Source organism: Rana temporaria, chromosome 2 (assembly GCF_905171775.1).
Source record: "Rana temporaria chromosome 2, aRanTem1.1, whole genome shotgun sequence".
Classification (NCBI taxonomy): domain Eukaryota; kingdom Metazoa; phylum Chordata; class Amphibia; order Anura; family Ranidae; genus Rana; species Rana temporaria.
In genome coordinates this window covers 105261293-105278772 of record NC_053490.1, presented here as the reverse complement: position 1 = coordinate 105278772, position 17480 = coordinate 105261293, and the positions used below count along the sequence as shown (strand labels likewise).

At 42.8% G+C, this 17480-nt stretch overlaps 1 protein-coding gene and 1 long non-coding RNA gene across 2 annotated transcripts; one reads left to right on the top strand and one right to left on the bottom strand.

The window, feature by feature from the left end:
* Window positions 1-269: 269 nt before the first annotated feature.
* LOC120929338 lies at window positions 270-5541 on the bottom strand. The gene is made up of 2 exons (XR_005747371.1): window positions 5498-5541; window positions 270-846 (listed from the first exon to the last, which is right to left on the bottom strand). It is a non-coding gene; the product is annotated as an uncharacterized LOC120929338 (long non-coding RNA).
* NPFF (neuropeptide FF-amide peptide precursor) lies at window positions 5148-17187 on the top strand. The gene is made up of 3 exons (XM_040340718.1): window positions 5148-5370; window positions 12577-12695; window positions 16642-17187. Exons 1-3 carry the CDS (start codon window positions 5245-5247, stop codon window positions 16760-16762), a joined length of 366 nt encoding a protein of 121 aa, XP_040196652.1. The 5' UTR covers window positions 5148-5244; the 3' UTR covers window positions 16763-17187.
* Window positions 17188-17480: the final 293 nt, after the last annotated feature.

Here is a 17480-nt window from a genome sequence, read left to right as displayed (position 1 = left end):
GGGGCAAATGTCTATACATGTATACTGTAAGTTTTGGTGGATCTAACATCTGTCTGTGCATTGGAAAATTGTGCTGTTTGTTCTTTTTGTCCATGTTCAATAAACACCTTTCGGATTTAAAAAAATAATAATAATAATTTTAAAAAAGCATGAGCCGTCTGTTGAGCTTTACATAGAAATAACCTATTGGTAATTCATTTTGAAGGAAACAATCAGCTAAATTGAAGGTTTGTGTCTGATAGCCTATTAATCTTCACTTGCAATTTATATTAAAGGGACAATTTTATTGATTGCACATCTGTTTAGTTACTAATAAACTATTTCTCATAGTTCTGTGGAATAGCTCCTTAAAACAAACATGTATTGAGTCCTGTTCTATGGGGTACTTGGTGCGCACCAATCGATTAACACTAAGAGTGTAAGAGGAATTATGTGCACAAAGCTTGTCTCTTGTCACGATGTTATATGCTGGGGCTTGATAATGTTCTCCATTACATTAGAATGGCTATTTGATGGGAAATCCAGCCAGCATCTCCTGTGATGAACCTGGAGGAAACAAAGCAGATCCTATTCTTGTATCTGCTGTTATCTGCAGTAATTCAGTGTAAACAGTCAGTCAATATATGAGATTGGCTCTTTATCCTCCATTCCCTCTAGAACACACTGTCGATAATTATCTGATATATTGCTCTTCACTATAAGTTCATTAACAAACTAATGTAACTGTTCTCCCAGGATGCTCATTTCTGTTTTCCTGATCCGGACAGGGACAGATGCTCTTTACATGTATAAACTGTTTGCTGTGACAGTGTGTTGTTGGAACCATTGCTTGGGACACACAATTACCTGTAAAAAAAAAGCACGATATTAAAGTATGATTCAACAAGTTTATATGAAGTTTTGGTTGTCATCTGTTTTAGGGCTTATGTCGACAGGCTTTTGTTCATGTCAAAGCTGCTTCTCATCCCATACAAGTTTATCAGATGCAAAAACGGCTTAAAGCGGAGCTCCACCCTAAAGTGGAACTCCCGCTGATCGGAACCCCCCCCCCCTCCGGTGTCACATTTGACACCTTTCAGGGGGAGGGGGTGCAGGTAAGACAGGTATTTGCACCCACTTCCGGCCACACAGTCTCGGGCAGACTGCGGGCATTACGTCACCTCCCGACCCCCCCCCCCCCCCCGTTGTGTGCTGGGAACACTAGGCTCCCAGTACAAAGTGGGAGCCAATCGGCAGGCGCAGCGCAACTCAACTCGCGCATGCGCCGTAGGGAACCGGGCAGTGAAGCCGGAGCGCTTCACTTCCTGGTTCCCTCACCGAGGATGGCGGGGGGGGGGGGCAGCAGAGTGACGAGCGATCGCTTATCCTCTGCTGCGGACGGCGCTGGACTCCAGGACAGGTAAGTGTCCTAATATTAAGTCAGCAGCTGCAGTATTTGTAACTGCTGGCTTTTAATTTTTTTCAGCGGACATCCGCTTTAATGCAGGTCAAATGTGCCTGTCATTGAATTCAAAATAATCCAAAAAGAAAATCAAACTGGTGTCTAAAGTAGACTGTATTTGGCCATCAACACAAAGCCCCATCACATCTAGATGCCTAAATGCACTGAGTTGCTGCCATGTGATTGGCTGATTAGCAATTTGGGATACCAAGCAATTGAACAGGTGTACCTAATAAAGTGGCCATTGAGTGTATATACCCCACACATTACCCAAGTGTCGATATGAGATCTAAAATATTCAAATCTCTTGGATAATTGCATCCAAATCAAATCAAGCACCAGCTGGGAAATTCTTAATATGTATTGGAGCTATATTGATTATTTTGAAAAGAGCTGTTTACTTATCTATTTCCATCAAATGCCCCGAAAATATTGGGTGGACCTTGGTTTGCAGGGAAGAGTTGCTGACATTCTACACAACTATATATGTAGAAAGCTAAAAGATCACGACAAATGGGTTTCAGGTACATTACTCCTCTGAGAGACTTTCCTACACAGCCAACATCCTGTCCTTGACCCCAATGTATTACACGGTCTTACTTTACACTAAAATTACAATGGCCATTTAGCATTTATTAACCACTTAAGATCCGGACCTTTATGCAGGTAAAGGACCTGGCCAGTTTTTGCGATTCGGCACTGCGTCGCTTTAACTGACAATTGCGCAGTTGTGCAATGTGGCTCCCAAACAAAATTGGCGTCCTTTTTTTCCCACAAATAGAGCTTTCTTTTGGTGGTATTTGATCACCTCTGTGGTTTTTATTATTTGCGCTTTAAACAAAAATAGAGCGACAATTTTGAAAAAAATTCAATATTTTTTACTTTTTGCTATAATAAATATCCCCCAAAAAGATATAAAAAAAAAAAAACATTTTTTTTCCCTCAGTTTAGGCCGATACATATTCTTCCTATTTTTGGTAAAAAAAATCGCAATAAGCATTTATCAATTGGTTTGCTCAAAATTTATAGCGTTTACAAAATAGAAGATAGTTTTATTGCATTTTTATAATTTTCTTTTTTTTTACTACTAATGGCGGCGATCAACGATTTTTTTCATGACTGCGACATTATGGCGGACACATCGGACAATTTTGACACATTTTTGTATGTGAAAATGACAATTGCAGTTTGGGAGTTAACCACTAGGGGGCGCTGTAGGGGTTATGTGTGACCTCATATGTTTTTCTAACTGTAGGGGGGCGGGGCTGGACGTGTGACGTCATTGATCGTGTTTCCCTATATTAGGGAACACACGATCAATGAAGCTGCCACTGTGAAGAACGGAGAAGCTGTGTTTTACACACAGCTCTCCCCGTTCTTCAGCTCCGGGGACCGATCGCGGGACTCCGGAAGCGATCGGGTCCCGCGGTCACGGAGCTTCGGACCGGGTGGCGGGCGTGCACCTGCGACCCACGGCTGGGCACTTAAAGAGGACGTACAGGTAAGGTGAGGTCCTTAAGTGGCTGCCTCCTGCAGATATACGTCAGCAGAATGGCACGACTATATACGTCCTCTTTTTGAAGAGGGATATCTCGGTAACGGCAGCAGCAGTTGCCACAACGGAGATATCCATCTCTTCAGGTGCCAGTGCTTTAAAAGATAATGGTGGTCTGTGCGGCGGATTCGCTGCAAAATCACAGTTATCGGCGGCGGGAGAGGGGTCTCCCGCTCACTCCCCACTTACTGGAGCCGTCGGAAGCGATCGGGTCCTTCCTCCTGCCTGGCTGGGATACGAGTGAGGGCAAGATGTCCCCCACCCGTCTCCATAGCAGGGCGGAAGCGACATCAAAATGTCACTTCCGCCCATGCTTCTTAAAGGCACTTTTTCCTGTTGTAATTTTTTCAAATGACAATTTATTTTTTGTTTTTTATTGCATTTTAGTCTAAATATGAAATCTGAGGTCTTTTTTTTTTTACAAGGGATGTTTACATTCCTTGTAATAGGAATAAAAGCGACCCATTTTATTTTATTTTTTTAAACGGTGTAAAAATAAATAAAAAAAAATTTAAAATTTAAAAGCGCCCCGTCCCAAACGAACTTCCGCGCAGAAGCGAGCGCATACGTGAGTAGCGCCCGCATATGAAAACGGTGTTCAAACCGCACAAGTGAGGTATCACCGTGATCGTTGGAGCGAGAGCAATAATTCTAGCCCTAGACCTCCTCTGTAACTTAAAAGATGCAACCTATAGAATTTTTTAAACGTCGCCTATGGAGATTTTTAAGAGTAAAAGTTTGACACCAAGCCACGAGCGGGCACAATTTTAAAGCGTGACATGTTGGGTATAATTTTACTCGGCATAACATTATCTTTCACATTATAAAAATAATTGGGCTAACTTTACCGTTGTCTTATTTTTTTATTCAAAAAAGTAAATTTTTTCCAAAAAAAGTGCACTTGTAAGACCGCTGCGCAAATACGATGTGACAAAAAGTATTGCAATGACCACCATTTTATTCTTTAGGGTGTTAGAAAAAAATATATATAATGTTTAGGGGTTCTAAGTAATTTTCTAGCAAAAAAATACCTGTTTTAATCTTGTAAACACGGAGTCTGAAAAACAGGCAAGGTCCTTAAAGTGGAGGTTCACCCAAAAACTTAATTTTTAACATTAGATTGAGGCTCATTTTGTGAAGGGGAATCGGGTGTTTTTTTTTTAAATCAAAGCAGTACTTACCTTTTTAGAGATAGATCTTCTCCGCCGCTTCCGGGTATGGGCTGCGGGACTGGGCGTTCCTATTTGATTGACAGGCTTCCGACAGTCGCATACATCGCGTCACGATTTTTCCGAAAGTAGCCGAACGTCGGTGCGCAGGCGCCATATAGAGCCGCACCGACGTTCGGCTTCTTTCGGCTACTCGTGACGCGATGTATGCGACCGTCGGAAGCCTGTCAATCAAATAGGAACGCCCAGTCCCGAAGACCATACCCGGAAGCGGCGGAGAAGATCTATCTCTAAAACGGTAAGTACTGCTTCGATTTAAAAAAAAAACACCCGATTCCCCTTCACAAAATGAGCATCAATCTAATGTTAAAAATTGTTTTTCGGGTGAACTCCCACTTTAAGTGGTTAACTGAAAAGGTATTCTGGCTACAGATTGTTGTACCTAATGTCCTTTACTCATGCACTATATTTTATACAGTATGCTTGTTAAAAGTCTTTTTTTATATATAAACATGGAACTTTTCATTCCCATACAGTCATCTGTACTGCCCTCCCCAGGGCTGCTCCTGGATGGCAGAGTCATATGTCCATGGCACAGGAAAGTATTAAGTCCATTTATTCTGTCACTGCTTTCACTTCATTTATTAGGATTTGTTCCTCTCAGATGGCAAAATGTACTAAATATACCAGAATAACAGAAAAGGACAGCTACATTCCCCAGCCATTTACATTGGCAGCAGTCATCCCAAGAATATATGTGAAATAAAAAGGCAAATCTTTTTCCTCCACTGGGACCCCGAGCATTAGTAGGACAAACCGCTTTCAATTAAGTGTCCACAAAATAAATGGCTTTAAACCTAATTCAGCTGGATTTATCTAAGTAATAATGTTAGAGGGAGGTTTACTGGCACTTCAGGGAGTGTCTCCCATCCCCAGAGCCAAATCTCCCCAGCTGTGTGACGGCACCTGCACCAGATGATTCACCTCCACCTTGCTGGGATGCTGGCTCCGCCCCCTGGCTGGTACCCTATATATACAGGAGACCTGAGCCCATTCTATCACACCTGACATACACAGCCATGGGCATAGTCACCCTCCTCTTCATCGCCTTCCTCTCCTGTGCCAGAACGGCTCAGCCTCACCAAACAGATGAGGACTCTGCTGAAAACTTCATGGAAGTGCCTCCTAATTTCCTAGATTCACAGGTAAGACAAGCTTCCAGGTGAGCATACTACACAGGTACCATCCAAGACACATAATAGATTAAGTTTAAAGTGTGTTTTAAATGTCATGCATTTTATTTTTAGTTGCCATAATATGCAATATACTTACCGGCAAGAGAGTCGATCCTCAGTTACAGACCACAGTATTCTGTTATTGATTTTTTTTTCTTCTGGCTAAGCAGTGTTAGTATACGTATTAATGCGTTCTAGCAGAAAAAAACTTTGAACCCTTCCACATTGTCTTGCTGTAGTTATCCTTTTATGTTTATTATGTAATAAACTCATAATAGTAATGTCATATACCCATACCATTGATGTCATATACCCATACCATTGATGTCATATACCCATACCATTGATGTCATATACCCATACCATTGATGTCATATACCCATACCATTGATGTCATATACCCATACCATTGATGTCGTATACCCATACCATTGATGTCGTATACCCATACCATTGATGTCGTATACCCATACCATTGATGTCGTATACCCATACCATTGATGTCGTATACCCATACCATTGATGTCGTATACCCATAGCATTGATGTAATATACACATACAATTGATATAATATACCCATACCATTGATGTCGTATACCCATACCATTGATGTCGTATACCCATACCATTGATGTCGTATACCCATACCATTGATGTCGTATACCCATACCATTGATGTAATATGCTTATAATCCTGCAGAACATATTTGGCATTATAAATTGGTGGTGTGTAATACTCAGTGGTGGAAAATTCAAAATCCCCATTTAGCAGAATAAAGTTAGGACTATGAAAACACCATTGTTGATGGTGTTTAAGAAAAAAAAAACTAACATCCTCAAACCAAAAATGTAGCCTAATGCCCTGTACACACGATCGGTTCGTCTGATGAAAACCGATGGACCGTTTTCATCGGACGAACTGATAGTGTGTGGGCCCCATCGTATTTTTTCCCATCGGTGAAAAAAAATAGAACCTTTTTTAAAATCTTCTGATGGTTAAATAACCAATAGAAAAAAAAACGATCGTCTGTGGGGAAATCCATCGGTCAAAAATCCACGCATGCTCAGAATCAAGTCGACGCATGCTCGGAAGCATTGAACTTAATTTTTCTCTGCACGTTGTGTTTTACGTCACCTTGTTGGACACGATGGGATTTTTAACTGATGGTGTGTAGGCAAGACTGATGAAAAAATCCATTGGTCCGTTTTCATTTTTCATGCTAATTCTTTGGCTTCAATACTTTCTCAGCCAATAGAAAAAGTAGGGTGGGTAGATGGATGGTTAAAAAGCTATTTGAAGATTGCTGGAATCTAGGTGAGCTTTCAGTGCACCCTCCATTTTTATAGGGTCTGCTGAGCCGCAGAAGTCCTGCAATGTGCATGTTGTATTTAACCAATGCAAAGTATCCACACATAACATGTATCCAGGACAGAACATTGAAATGCTTTGCATATATGCACACTATGTGGCCACTGATCACAGGGTTCAAGATGCAGCCCAGTGTATGTGGTCGGGTGTCTGAAAATACCTGTATGCAAATCACAACTTTTAAATTCACTGACTTGTGGGTCAGTGACTCCTTTCTCACATGGCAGACTGCTTTTAAATAAGATCACTGATGTGTAACATGCTTTATGTCAATGTATTTACATTAAGATGTAAACTCCAACTGAATGGCATTTAATTGATTTTTTGTCCATAAACAATCACCATTTTTATATGTAGCGCCCCCCTTACTTTCCAATGCGGGCGCTACACTAAAGTTAGTGGGGAATGGAAGGGTTAGTTTTACTCCCATTCGTGATTTATGGAAACTCAGGCTGCTGCCCACTTCAGAATCGGTCCTGTAGGTCAGTCTGCGCTCCAGGGGTATGTTATCACCCCTGGGCGTCAGTTGGCGCTAGAGGGGTTCTGACAGACCCACCTTCTCCCAGCAGCCAATCAGAGGAGTTCTTCCCTCGTTGGGCATGCTGGGAGGGGGGTATATCTGGGGCAGCCGCTTTTGGCGGGTGGTTCTATGCGGGGCCCGAGTTCCAGGTGCGGTACCCACCTTCAGGGTACGTGCTTCGCTGAGATTGTGCACCATTCAGAGTCTGATCCTGACATTGAGAGGGGCCCCAGCGACTTGCTGTGTCCCAACCTTCTATTGAGAGGATCCTAAGCTGGAGGCTGTGCGATGGGGGATCGGCTCGGGGGAACCTAGAACTAGAGGTTGTCCAGGAGGCCCAGACGAACCATCAGGGATCCGGTCACCACACCATATGACAGGTATGCTCAAGCTGTCAGTGGGTGACACTGATTGAACTAACTGGGAGGATTTGCTCAAATTGATCTTACAAATTCTAAGTTGTCCAGGCCTGTGGCAGAGGCCCTGAGTCAGGCCTGTGGCAGAGGTCTGTTTCCTCCTAGTGATCCGCAAGTGACGCTCCGGCTGCCAGGCCTGAGATAACCGCCTGTCCGGGGGCACTTTACCCACCCTGATTGGGGTGGCAATGTAATTGAGCTATATCATTGCTGAGAGCAGGCTTGCTCTCTCTCTTCATATCCAAGGCCTGATACTAAAGTTTCTCTACGCTCCATCAACCTTTTTCTGTCGTGTGCCATGTTGATGTTGGGCCTTGGAATAAAGCATTGAAAACTGAATTGATGTCTGGACACTCACTCTTTATTCAAACTCGCAGAAATCACCCCTAGACCAAGTCAAAAAGGTAACTCAGTAAGCCGATCCCAAACTAATCAACGGCTCCTTCAGGGGTGAGCGATACGTATACAATGCGTTTGTTTACCCTTTAATCATTTGTTGCATCTCAGGGCAGCTGACCTCCTCCAGCCTCTTCAGCAACTTCATGTTTACATGCACTGGTAGTGACCACATGTCATTCCTTATGCCGCGTACACACGAGTGGTTTTCCCATCGGAAAAAGTCAGATGTGAGCTTTTGGACGGGAATTCCGACCATGTGTATGCTCCATTTGACTTTTTTTTGGTTGGAATTTCCACCAGCAAAAGCTTGAGAGCAGGTTCTCTATTTTCCCGACGGAAAAAATTCCTAGCGGAAAAAACGTTCGTCTGTATGGAATTCCGACACGCAAAAAAAACATGCATGTTCAGAATCAAGCAGAAGAGCCAAAATGCCTATTGAACTTCATTGATCTCGGCTCGTCGTACATCTTGTACGTCACCGCGTTCTTAGTGGGCAGAATTTGGTGTGTATGCAAGACAAGCTTGAGCGGAATTCGGTCGGAAAAACCATCCAAGGATTTTCTGACGGGAAAACCGATCGTGTGTACGTGGCATTAGTGTGTTTTTTTTTTTCTAGTGACAACAATGAACCATGCCTGCGTAATGCATGCTGAAATGGCCACTTATAGTCTCCATTGGAAGCCTGTGTAATAACAGGGTGGCAATGCAGGAGAACATTTGGGAGACAGGGACAGAGTCGGTCACCCTAGAACAGGGACAGAGCCGGTCACCCTAGAACAGGGACAGAGTCGGTCACCCTAGAACAGGGACCTTCAAAGCAGTATTACCTGGTATCATGTTCATGAAAACTGCAGCTTGTTATAGTATTAAAAACAACTTTTAAAATCACTAACAAATTTAAAGCTTGAAATTCTAGTTATTGGGTTTACATATACTTTAATGCCTATAACAGCACAAAGCATTATACAATTTGGTTTCAGATGTCTTTAATCTGTGTATAGTGACATGTGCAGACACGATATAAACTCACATGACATGCAGGACATTGCTGGCTAGTGTAAAGCTTTTGATTATACCTACTTAGAGGTGCCTAATATGTGGATAAGCACTTTAGTATCTATATAAACATGACTTATTAGGCAATTAGCAAACACTTGAATCGTATAATTATGTCCGCTGTTAATCCAAAGTGTTTTAAAATTGCTGCATTAGCCTAATGTGCACTTATATAGGATATGTGATTGTGCGAGAGAGAACATACTTTACCATCCAATATCCAGTGAGGAAGAAACCAGAATCTCCTCAATCAGCTTTTCCGGGGGAACAAACTGGTGTCTTTAGACCAATGAGGAGGTTTAAGTATGGCTTCAAAAATAAATCCAAAAAAGTGAGCGCACTTAATTTCCCTCAACAAAATTATGAAGGTTTTATTGACGTTACTTTAAAATCGCTAACCGAAGGAAAACAATGTAATGTAGATAAATACTTAAAAATGGTAAATATACCATTAAAAAAAAATGTATTGATTGGTTATTGATCAATCAATGTTTATATATATATATATATATATATATATATATATATATATATATATATATATATATATATTAATAATCTCATAAAAACTGAATTATTTGTGTAATCACTGTTGCTGTTCTTAAATATATAGGGCTAGATTCTGGTACATCCGCGTAACTTTGCGGCGACGTAACGTATCCAATTTACGTTACGCCTCCGCAACTTAGACGGGCAAGTGCTGTATTCTCAAAGCACTTGCCCTGTAAGTTGCGGCGGCGTCGCGTAAATCGGCCGGCGTAAGCCCGCCTAATTCAAATTTGGAACAGGGGGGCGTGTTTTATGTAAATGTTGTGTGACCCAACGTGATTGACGTTTTTCACAAACGGCGCATGCGCCGTCTGTGGAAATCTCCCAGTGTGCATTGCTCCTAATACGCCGCAAGAACGTATTGGTTTTGATGTGAACGTAAATTACGTCCAGCCCCATTCACGGACGAGTTACGCAAACGACGTAAATTTTTCAAATTTCGTCGCGGGAACGACGGCCATACTTAACATTGGTACGCCGCACTTACGCCACCATATAGCAGGGGTAACTATACGCCGGGAAAAGCCTAACGTAAACGGCGTAAATGTACTGCGTCGGCCGGGCGTACATTCGTGAATTCGAGTATTTAGCTAATTTGCATACTCGACGCGGAATTCGACGGAAGCGCCACCTAGCGGCCAGCGTAAATATGCATTTACGATACGACTGTGTAACACTGTCGGATCTAAGGGAAATCTATGCGTAACTGATTCTATGAATCGGGCGCATAGATACGACGGCGCAACTTAGATACGACGGCGTATCTGGAGATATCTGGATATCTGGAGATACGCCGTCGTATCTCGGTTGTGAATCTGGCCCATGGTTTTTATCACCAGAAAGTTCTGAGAAGCTTTACATAGACCAATCACTCTTGCTGGTGGAATTAATAATCTAAAATCCATATCACTGTCCTACTCGGACCTGATTGGGTGGAAGCCATTTAACCTACTAGTATGTTCCTGGACTGTGGGGGAATATGTTGGTGTATATAATTCCTAACAATGAGATTCACTTTTTGCCCCTTTTATTGTGTTAAATAATCATTTGAAATTTTTGTTTTTAATTTGTTCTAGAAGTACAAAAAAATACCAGTTATTTCGGCCAGAAATCTTGTGAGCTGATAATTTCCTGTTCTGCATTGTTGAGAGCTCCTAGCTCTCCCTGAGGACTACAAAAGCCTGAGGCTCTAATTGGCTTAAAAAAGGATGGGCTTGGGGCGCGTCGAGCCCACCCACTTGTGTGACATTAGTAAATTAAAATTCACTATGGTCTTCCTGCTTCTCCTCCTGGCCAATCAGGAAGGGGGTCTTAAGACCTGATTGGCTGGGGGGAGAAGCGCCCGGATTGGCCAGTAGCAGAAGCAGAGGGGAAGCCACTGAGGAGAAGCAGGGTGGGAGGCTGCCCACGAACTGGAATGGGGTAAGTAGCGAGGGATGCAGGGATGGACTGGCCATTGGGACTACAGGGAGTTTCCCGGTGGGCCGATGGCTCAGTGGGCTGGCTTCAGTGACAGCGGACTGCCGCCCCCTCCGCTCCTCTGTCTCTCCTTCCCCTGCAGCGCTCACCTGGGGGGAACAAAGAAGCAGGGGGAGGAGCAGAGGAGCAGGGACGACGACAGGGGAGCATGGGGGAGGGGACAGACAGCTGACTCAACAGCATGGCCTGGGAGTTTCTCACTTCTGCCTAATCTTGTCCCATAAGGAGGGGCACCAAACTGATACTTTGCCCCGGGTGAAATAATGTCTAGCTTCCCCACTGGTACTGCCTAAAAGATTACCAATACCAGCCGTTCTACTCTAATAAAGTAGAACGGCTAGTGGCTAGTGAAGGGAGAGAGGGGGCTTGCGTGGCCGGGGGGAGGGGGGGCGGGAGTTGTCCAGCCGCCATGGGAGAAACCTGTCAAAATGGGCCAGTCTGGATGAAGTCCAGGGCCAAATTTCTGTCCCAGTCCAGCCCTGGAGGGATGATTGACCAAGCAATGCCGTGAAGCAGCTGGGAGGTTTGTTTGCCACCCCCCTCGAAATGAAGCATCAGCCGCCACTGTATGTTAGACGAGGGGTAGGTGTTGTGTAGTCCTGTCCTAGGTCAACAACGCTGCTTCTTCATAGTACAGGGGGTGAGCATCGTCACCCTAGGACTGGTAGGATCAACAAGTTAAAATAAAAAGGGGATGCTGGTTATGGGAAGGTCATTGTTTTATGTTGCCCTTTTCACGCAGAATGTTTATGAAGGTCTGTGTATATCCAATCTTTATGTCAAGTCATGTTTTTGTATTTTGATGCATTTCACTTAATAAAGAATGAAAAAATACACAGTTATCCTCCCCCTCAACCTGGTCCCTGCTACATTTACTTTCTTACAATGATTACTTTTTGCCACCCATGCTAGCGGAGTGTGACGTACACAGCCTACAATGGCGAGCGGTCATTGGTCAGAGCTGGCATATGACCACACACTGACCAATGAGATTCTCTCTGTGTCCTCTTTGTTCTGGGAGGGAGACTGAAAATAAAGAAGGGTGCGGTTTTCAAATGCCCGGGACTGCTACATCGGCTAGCATAGGCACCAGAATGTAATCCTCAAAGGAACGAAGTACGTCAGGGACTGGGGGCTGGCGAGGGTGTTGTGAGTTGGTTGACATTTTCAGTTTTTGTGAAAAGGTGAACCAACCCTTAAAGAAAACTGATGCAGCCACCTCAACCTCCTCTAAGGACTGGTAAGCTGCAATATATTTGTTTTGTTCTTGAGTTTAGAGACCGATTACCTCAATAAAAATGTCTAGAAACCTGAATCCAAAGAACGATACTGATATCCACTAAGCCAGTAATATTAATACATTCTTTCTTGTTTCACTTCTATTTAGTTGGATGAAAGCGTCTCATCACAACCCTTATCGCAAGAAAAAGGCGCATTGAGCTCCTTTTTAAAAACTCTTCTGCACTGGAGGACATCACGCAGCTCCTTCCACTTCCAACCACAAAGGTAACATCCACATGTCTCCTGACCCTAGCTGTGTCTGTGTCTTCACCAGAGATGGCCAAATCCCAGCAAGTGCCCCTCACTGTGTGACCAGAGGGCAGCTTATTGGCTGGTAAAATCAGGAAAACGGCCTCAAATCTGTTATTAGAGTGCAAGAAAGCCTTGGGAAACCCAAAGGAGCTATTGCCAATAACATCCAATAAAATGTAGTTTTGGGCCTCAAGTACACTGCTGCTGATAAACGGACCTTTGGGAGCAGTTGGGCGTTTTTTTTTCCAGCAACCACTAAACTCTCCTCTGTTATCTTCTCTGTACATGTACACTCGGTTGTTTTATAGTCTTTTAGAGGCAGTTGAATTTTTTAAAGCAAAATGCATTCAAGACGGAAGTTTATTTGCATTTGAAACGGCAAATGCTTGTAACAGCGTGAAAACGCTGTAAATCGCGTTTTATATGCGTTTTTAATGAGAAAACATTTCTGGCCATTTGCAATATGGAAAAACAGACTTTCCAGAACCCGAGGAGAGTGAGATTTTTCGTGCATTGTAGGCAATTGGGAGGGTATATTGATCACGACAATGGGCCAGATCCACGAAGCTGTTACGCTGGCGTATCTATTGTTACGCCGCGTAACTGCTAGGTTGCTCCGGCGTATCTTTGTTTTGTATCCACAAAACAAGATACGCCTGAAGCAGGGCTAGATCCGACTGGCGTACGTCTTAGTACGCCGTCGGATCTAAGGTGCATATTTACGCTGGCCGCTAGGTGGCGCTTACATCGATTTCCGCGTCGAGTATGCAAATTAGCTAGATACGCGAATCCACAAACGTACGTCCGGCGCATTTTTTTAGGTCGTTCCCGCAAGGCTTTTTCTGGCGTAAAGTTACCCCTGCTATATGAGGCGTATCCTATGTTAAGTATGGACGTCGTTCCCGCGTCGAATTTTGAAAATTTTACGTCGTTTGCGTAAGTCGTTCGCGAATAGGGCTTTGCGTAGAATGACGTTCACGTCGAAAGCATTGACTTGTTGCTGGTTAATTTGGAGCGTGCGCACTGGGATACCCCCACGGACGGCGCATGTGCCGTTCAGAAAAAAACGTAATTTACGTCGGGTCAAGTAAAATTAACATAAAACACGCCTACATCTTTAACATTTGAATTCCGCGCCCTTACGCCGGCAGATTTACGCTACGCCGCCGTAACTTTAGAGGCAAGTGCTTTGTGAATACAGCACTTGCCTCTCAAAATTGCGGTGGCGTAGCATTAATACGATACGGACAGGCTTCCAGCGGACATGTTTCTTAGCATGCTAAGAAACATTTGTCCGCTGGATAAAGTCCGCTCAGTCGGGAATCCGGTCCGGTCGGCTGTACTCATGACCAAACATGTCTGCTGAAACTGGTCAGCGGACCAGTTTCAGCAGACATGTTTGGTCGTGTGTACGAGGCCTTACAGTTCTGGTGCGGAATAATCCCTTTAGCCTTCAGACCTTAGGACTCATGGGTGCTCAACCTGTGGCCCTCCAGCTGTTGCAGAACTACAAGTCCGATGAGGCATTGCAAAGCTGAAAGTTACTAGACATGTGTACACTGAAATGTTTTGTTTCGGAATTTTGGTTTCGTCAATTTTTTTTTATTTATTTACTCCCAAAATTCATTTTTATTTTGTTTCGTTAAAAATGCATTCGTCCAAAAATCCGCATCAATTAAGGTCGTATCTGTCAATTGAAGGCTTATGGTGTCTGTTGAATATTCTAAGAAGATTCGATGAAGCAGCTAAACTGTACAACTCCGCAATCGTACATTTTCGGTTAAATGCTCCGCCCACAAGCCATAGTAGAATTCTAATGTTGTATGACTAGTAATAATTATATTTATGAATTATTATTACTAGTCAACCAACATTAGAATTCTTCTATAGCCTGTGGGCGGAGCATTTGACCATAAATGTCCGGTGGCGGCGATCGTATGTTTTTAGCTGCTTTGTCTAATCTTCATGTCTCTATAATGTCGAATCTTTTCTCTCTTGGACTAATAGTTAGGCACATTCGACCGCAGATTTGATACACAGATCGCTATTGTCACAAATCTTCTATCTGTATCGAGCTGTTGTGGCAACGAAACAAAAATAAAGCATTTTTTATGTTGAATATTTCGGATTTTGGATTCTGGCCGTTTGTTATTGTTTGTTAAAAACGAATGCAAAAATCCCTGAAATTTGGACGAAAATGCATTCGGACGAAAATGAATGCACATGTCTAATAGTTCCAAGCATGACTACCAAAGGCAAAAGCATGATGGCAATTGTAGTCCGCCAACAGCTGGAGGGCCACAGGTTGAGCACCCATGGTAGCCGTAGGTGATAATAGGTTACAGTGTATCTACGACTCAGAGCTGTGCCTATGCCCAAAAAAGGGTTCATGAAGAATTGAGTCATCTCTGCCTTATACAGAGTTTTATTTACAACAGATGGCACCAGTACACACAATTTGAGGAAATTCATAAAGAGTGTCATAGGCAACCTTTAGATCTCTGTGAAAGCTCTGGAACTGTCGGTGCTTGTGCCTGATTTGTGTATCCATATATGAATCTGTCCCTGTCTGCACTGAGGACAGAGTAGCCACACTGGGCACTCCTTCCTCACCCCCTCCAGGGATACAGCTCTGTGCAGGAAGCTATCACATTCATGACTGGTTCCCAGCTCAGGCACTGTCCGCTCTAAATACTGGCATACCTCTAGGTCAGAGTTGGCCTTAAAGCGGTAGTAAACCATGCAATAAAAATGGTACATTTATTAGATATACCGGTAAACACATTTTTTCAAAGGAAAATCGCACGCCGGCCACAGCAGTCGGTTCCATTGTCCAATGAAATATCAGACCCCCCCCCCCCACCATATTCCCTATACATCCACCCTAGACATGTGTGTTGCTGCATGTGTTGTACTATTAAATATAGTAAATCTTGGAGATCATCATTCTTTACTTAAAATGCAGTAAAGGTGAGTATTGAATATGTTTTCTATTGATTATTTCTAGGTAGCCTCTTATTACACAATCCTTCTTGTTGTGGGTGGATATTAAATGACAATGCAGAACATTTATAATGACTGATGCCAAAACCTAACCCATGAAGTTATTGATCTATGTGTTGGGCCTACACCTAGAAAAACACACATTGATACATGATTGTCGCTTTTATCTAGTAGAAAACGTTAACATAAGGCTAATAAACCAGTAAGTACATGGGAAAATATTGACCAGACATTGCTCAATACAAGCCATGATGCTCTAAATCAGTGGTCTCCAAACTGCGGCCCTGGGGCCGGATGTGGCCCTTTGCTTGCCTCTATAAGGCCCTTGGGGCACTATTGCATCCACAACTGACAACAAGGACGGGGCGATATTCCTTCCACTGAAACCAATGATGGGGCATTGTTTGCTCTCACTGGCCACAGTCTGGCCCCCATAAAGTCAGAATGACAATAAACTGGCCCTTTTGTTTAGATAGATTGGAGACCCCTGTTCTAAATGGACGACCACGTCTAAAACTGTGCAATAGATTGAGGTTTCCCTGTTTTCCATGATCATATGGTCCAAAATTACTTGGAGACCCTTGTCACCAATGTAAAATTTAATTGTAGGTGAGGGCACAAAAAACACGTTTATTTTTGTTTGTTTTTTAAGCTTGCTGGCAGTATTTTACCTATGCATGCTTTTTGTATTTTCAATTTAATAACATTGTGTCTTTAAACTCACTGGAATGTTTTAATTATTCATGAAGTCAATTCCTTAGCACAACTCTGTAGTTCTGCTTTAACAAAGATGTTCTCTATAAGTAAATCTTCACTTTTTGAGTTCAGGTGCACTTTAACAAAAACGAGAGAGTGCAAGTTTTTTATTGGTTAATATAAGTTGGAATTTGCTTTTAATGTTGTTTTTCCCCCCAAGGTTTGGAAGAGATGAACACAGCTCAATACTGGGCGACGGCCGGCTTCATTCTCGAGGATGGGACTCGGCACCGCAGTTTTGGAGCATGGCGGTACCTCAACGCTTTGGGAGAAAAAAATAAACCCAAAAGACAAATAACGGGATTGACCAATAAATATCTCGCTAGCAAAATGTACAACCTGAAAGAGCTTGTGTCTGTACGTCTGACCACATATACAAGATACAATGGGACTGTTTACTAACAAAGTGCAGAATACCTGTGTATCACAGCGCCAAATTCTACCTTTGTGATTTGTTGTTGCAATGTATAGTTGGAACTTTATGTTTAAAAAAAAAAAAAAAGGCAGAGATGATGCTGACAGTAACCAAGACGCCTCTATTCTTCTCATGTAGGTCGAATAATGAATGCTAATATCTGATTGGTTGTTTTGTGTCACACTTTCACGTCTCTTTCCTCTGTAATTTACATGAGGCCCAGAAAGTCTACAGGGCCAACCATTTATACTATGTATGCTTTCATGTGTCATTAAATCATTTTTTAGTTCAGAATGGTAATTACTTGTTATCTACCGTTATACATTGTTGGTACATTCCTCCTGAAAGTAAATTCAGCAGAAATAAGTGTTCTGCAACCAAAAAGACAGCAGCAGTTGCCTGTTCTTAGGTTCTAACCCTTTTCCACTTGGCTAAATGTTGGCAAAGAAATTGAGAGTGACAGTTACTTAAATAAAATGTTGATTTTACACTCAATCAGAAACAAAATGTTTATAAAGTAAATGCTGTAAACTACTTGAATAACAGTAGAAAATTAACATTGCGCTTTCAACCATCAGTGGCAA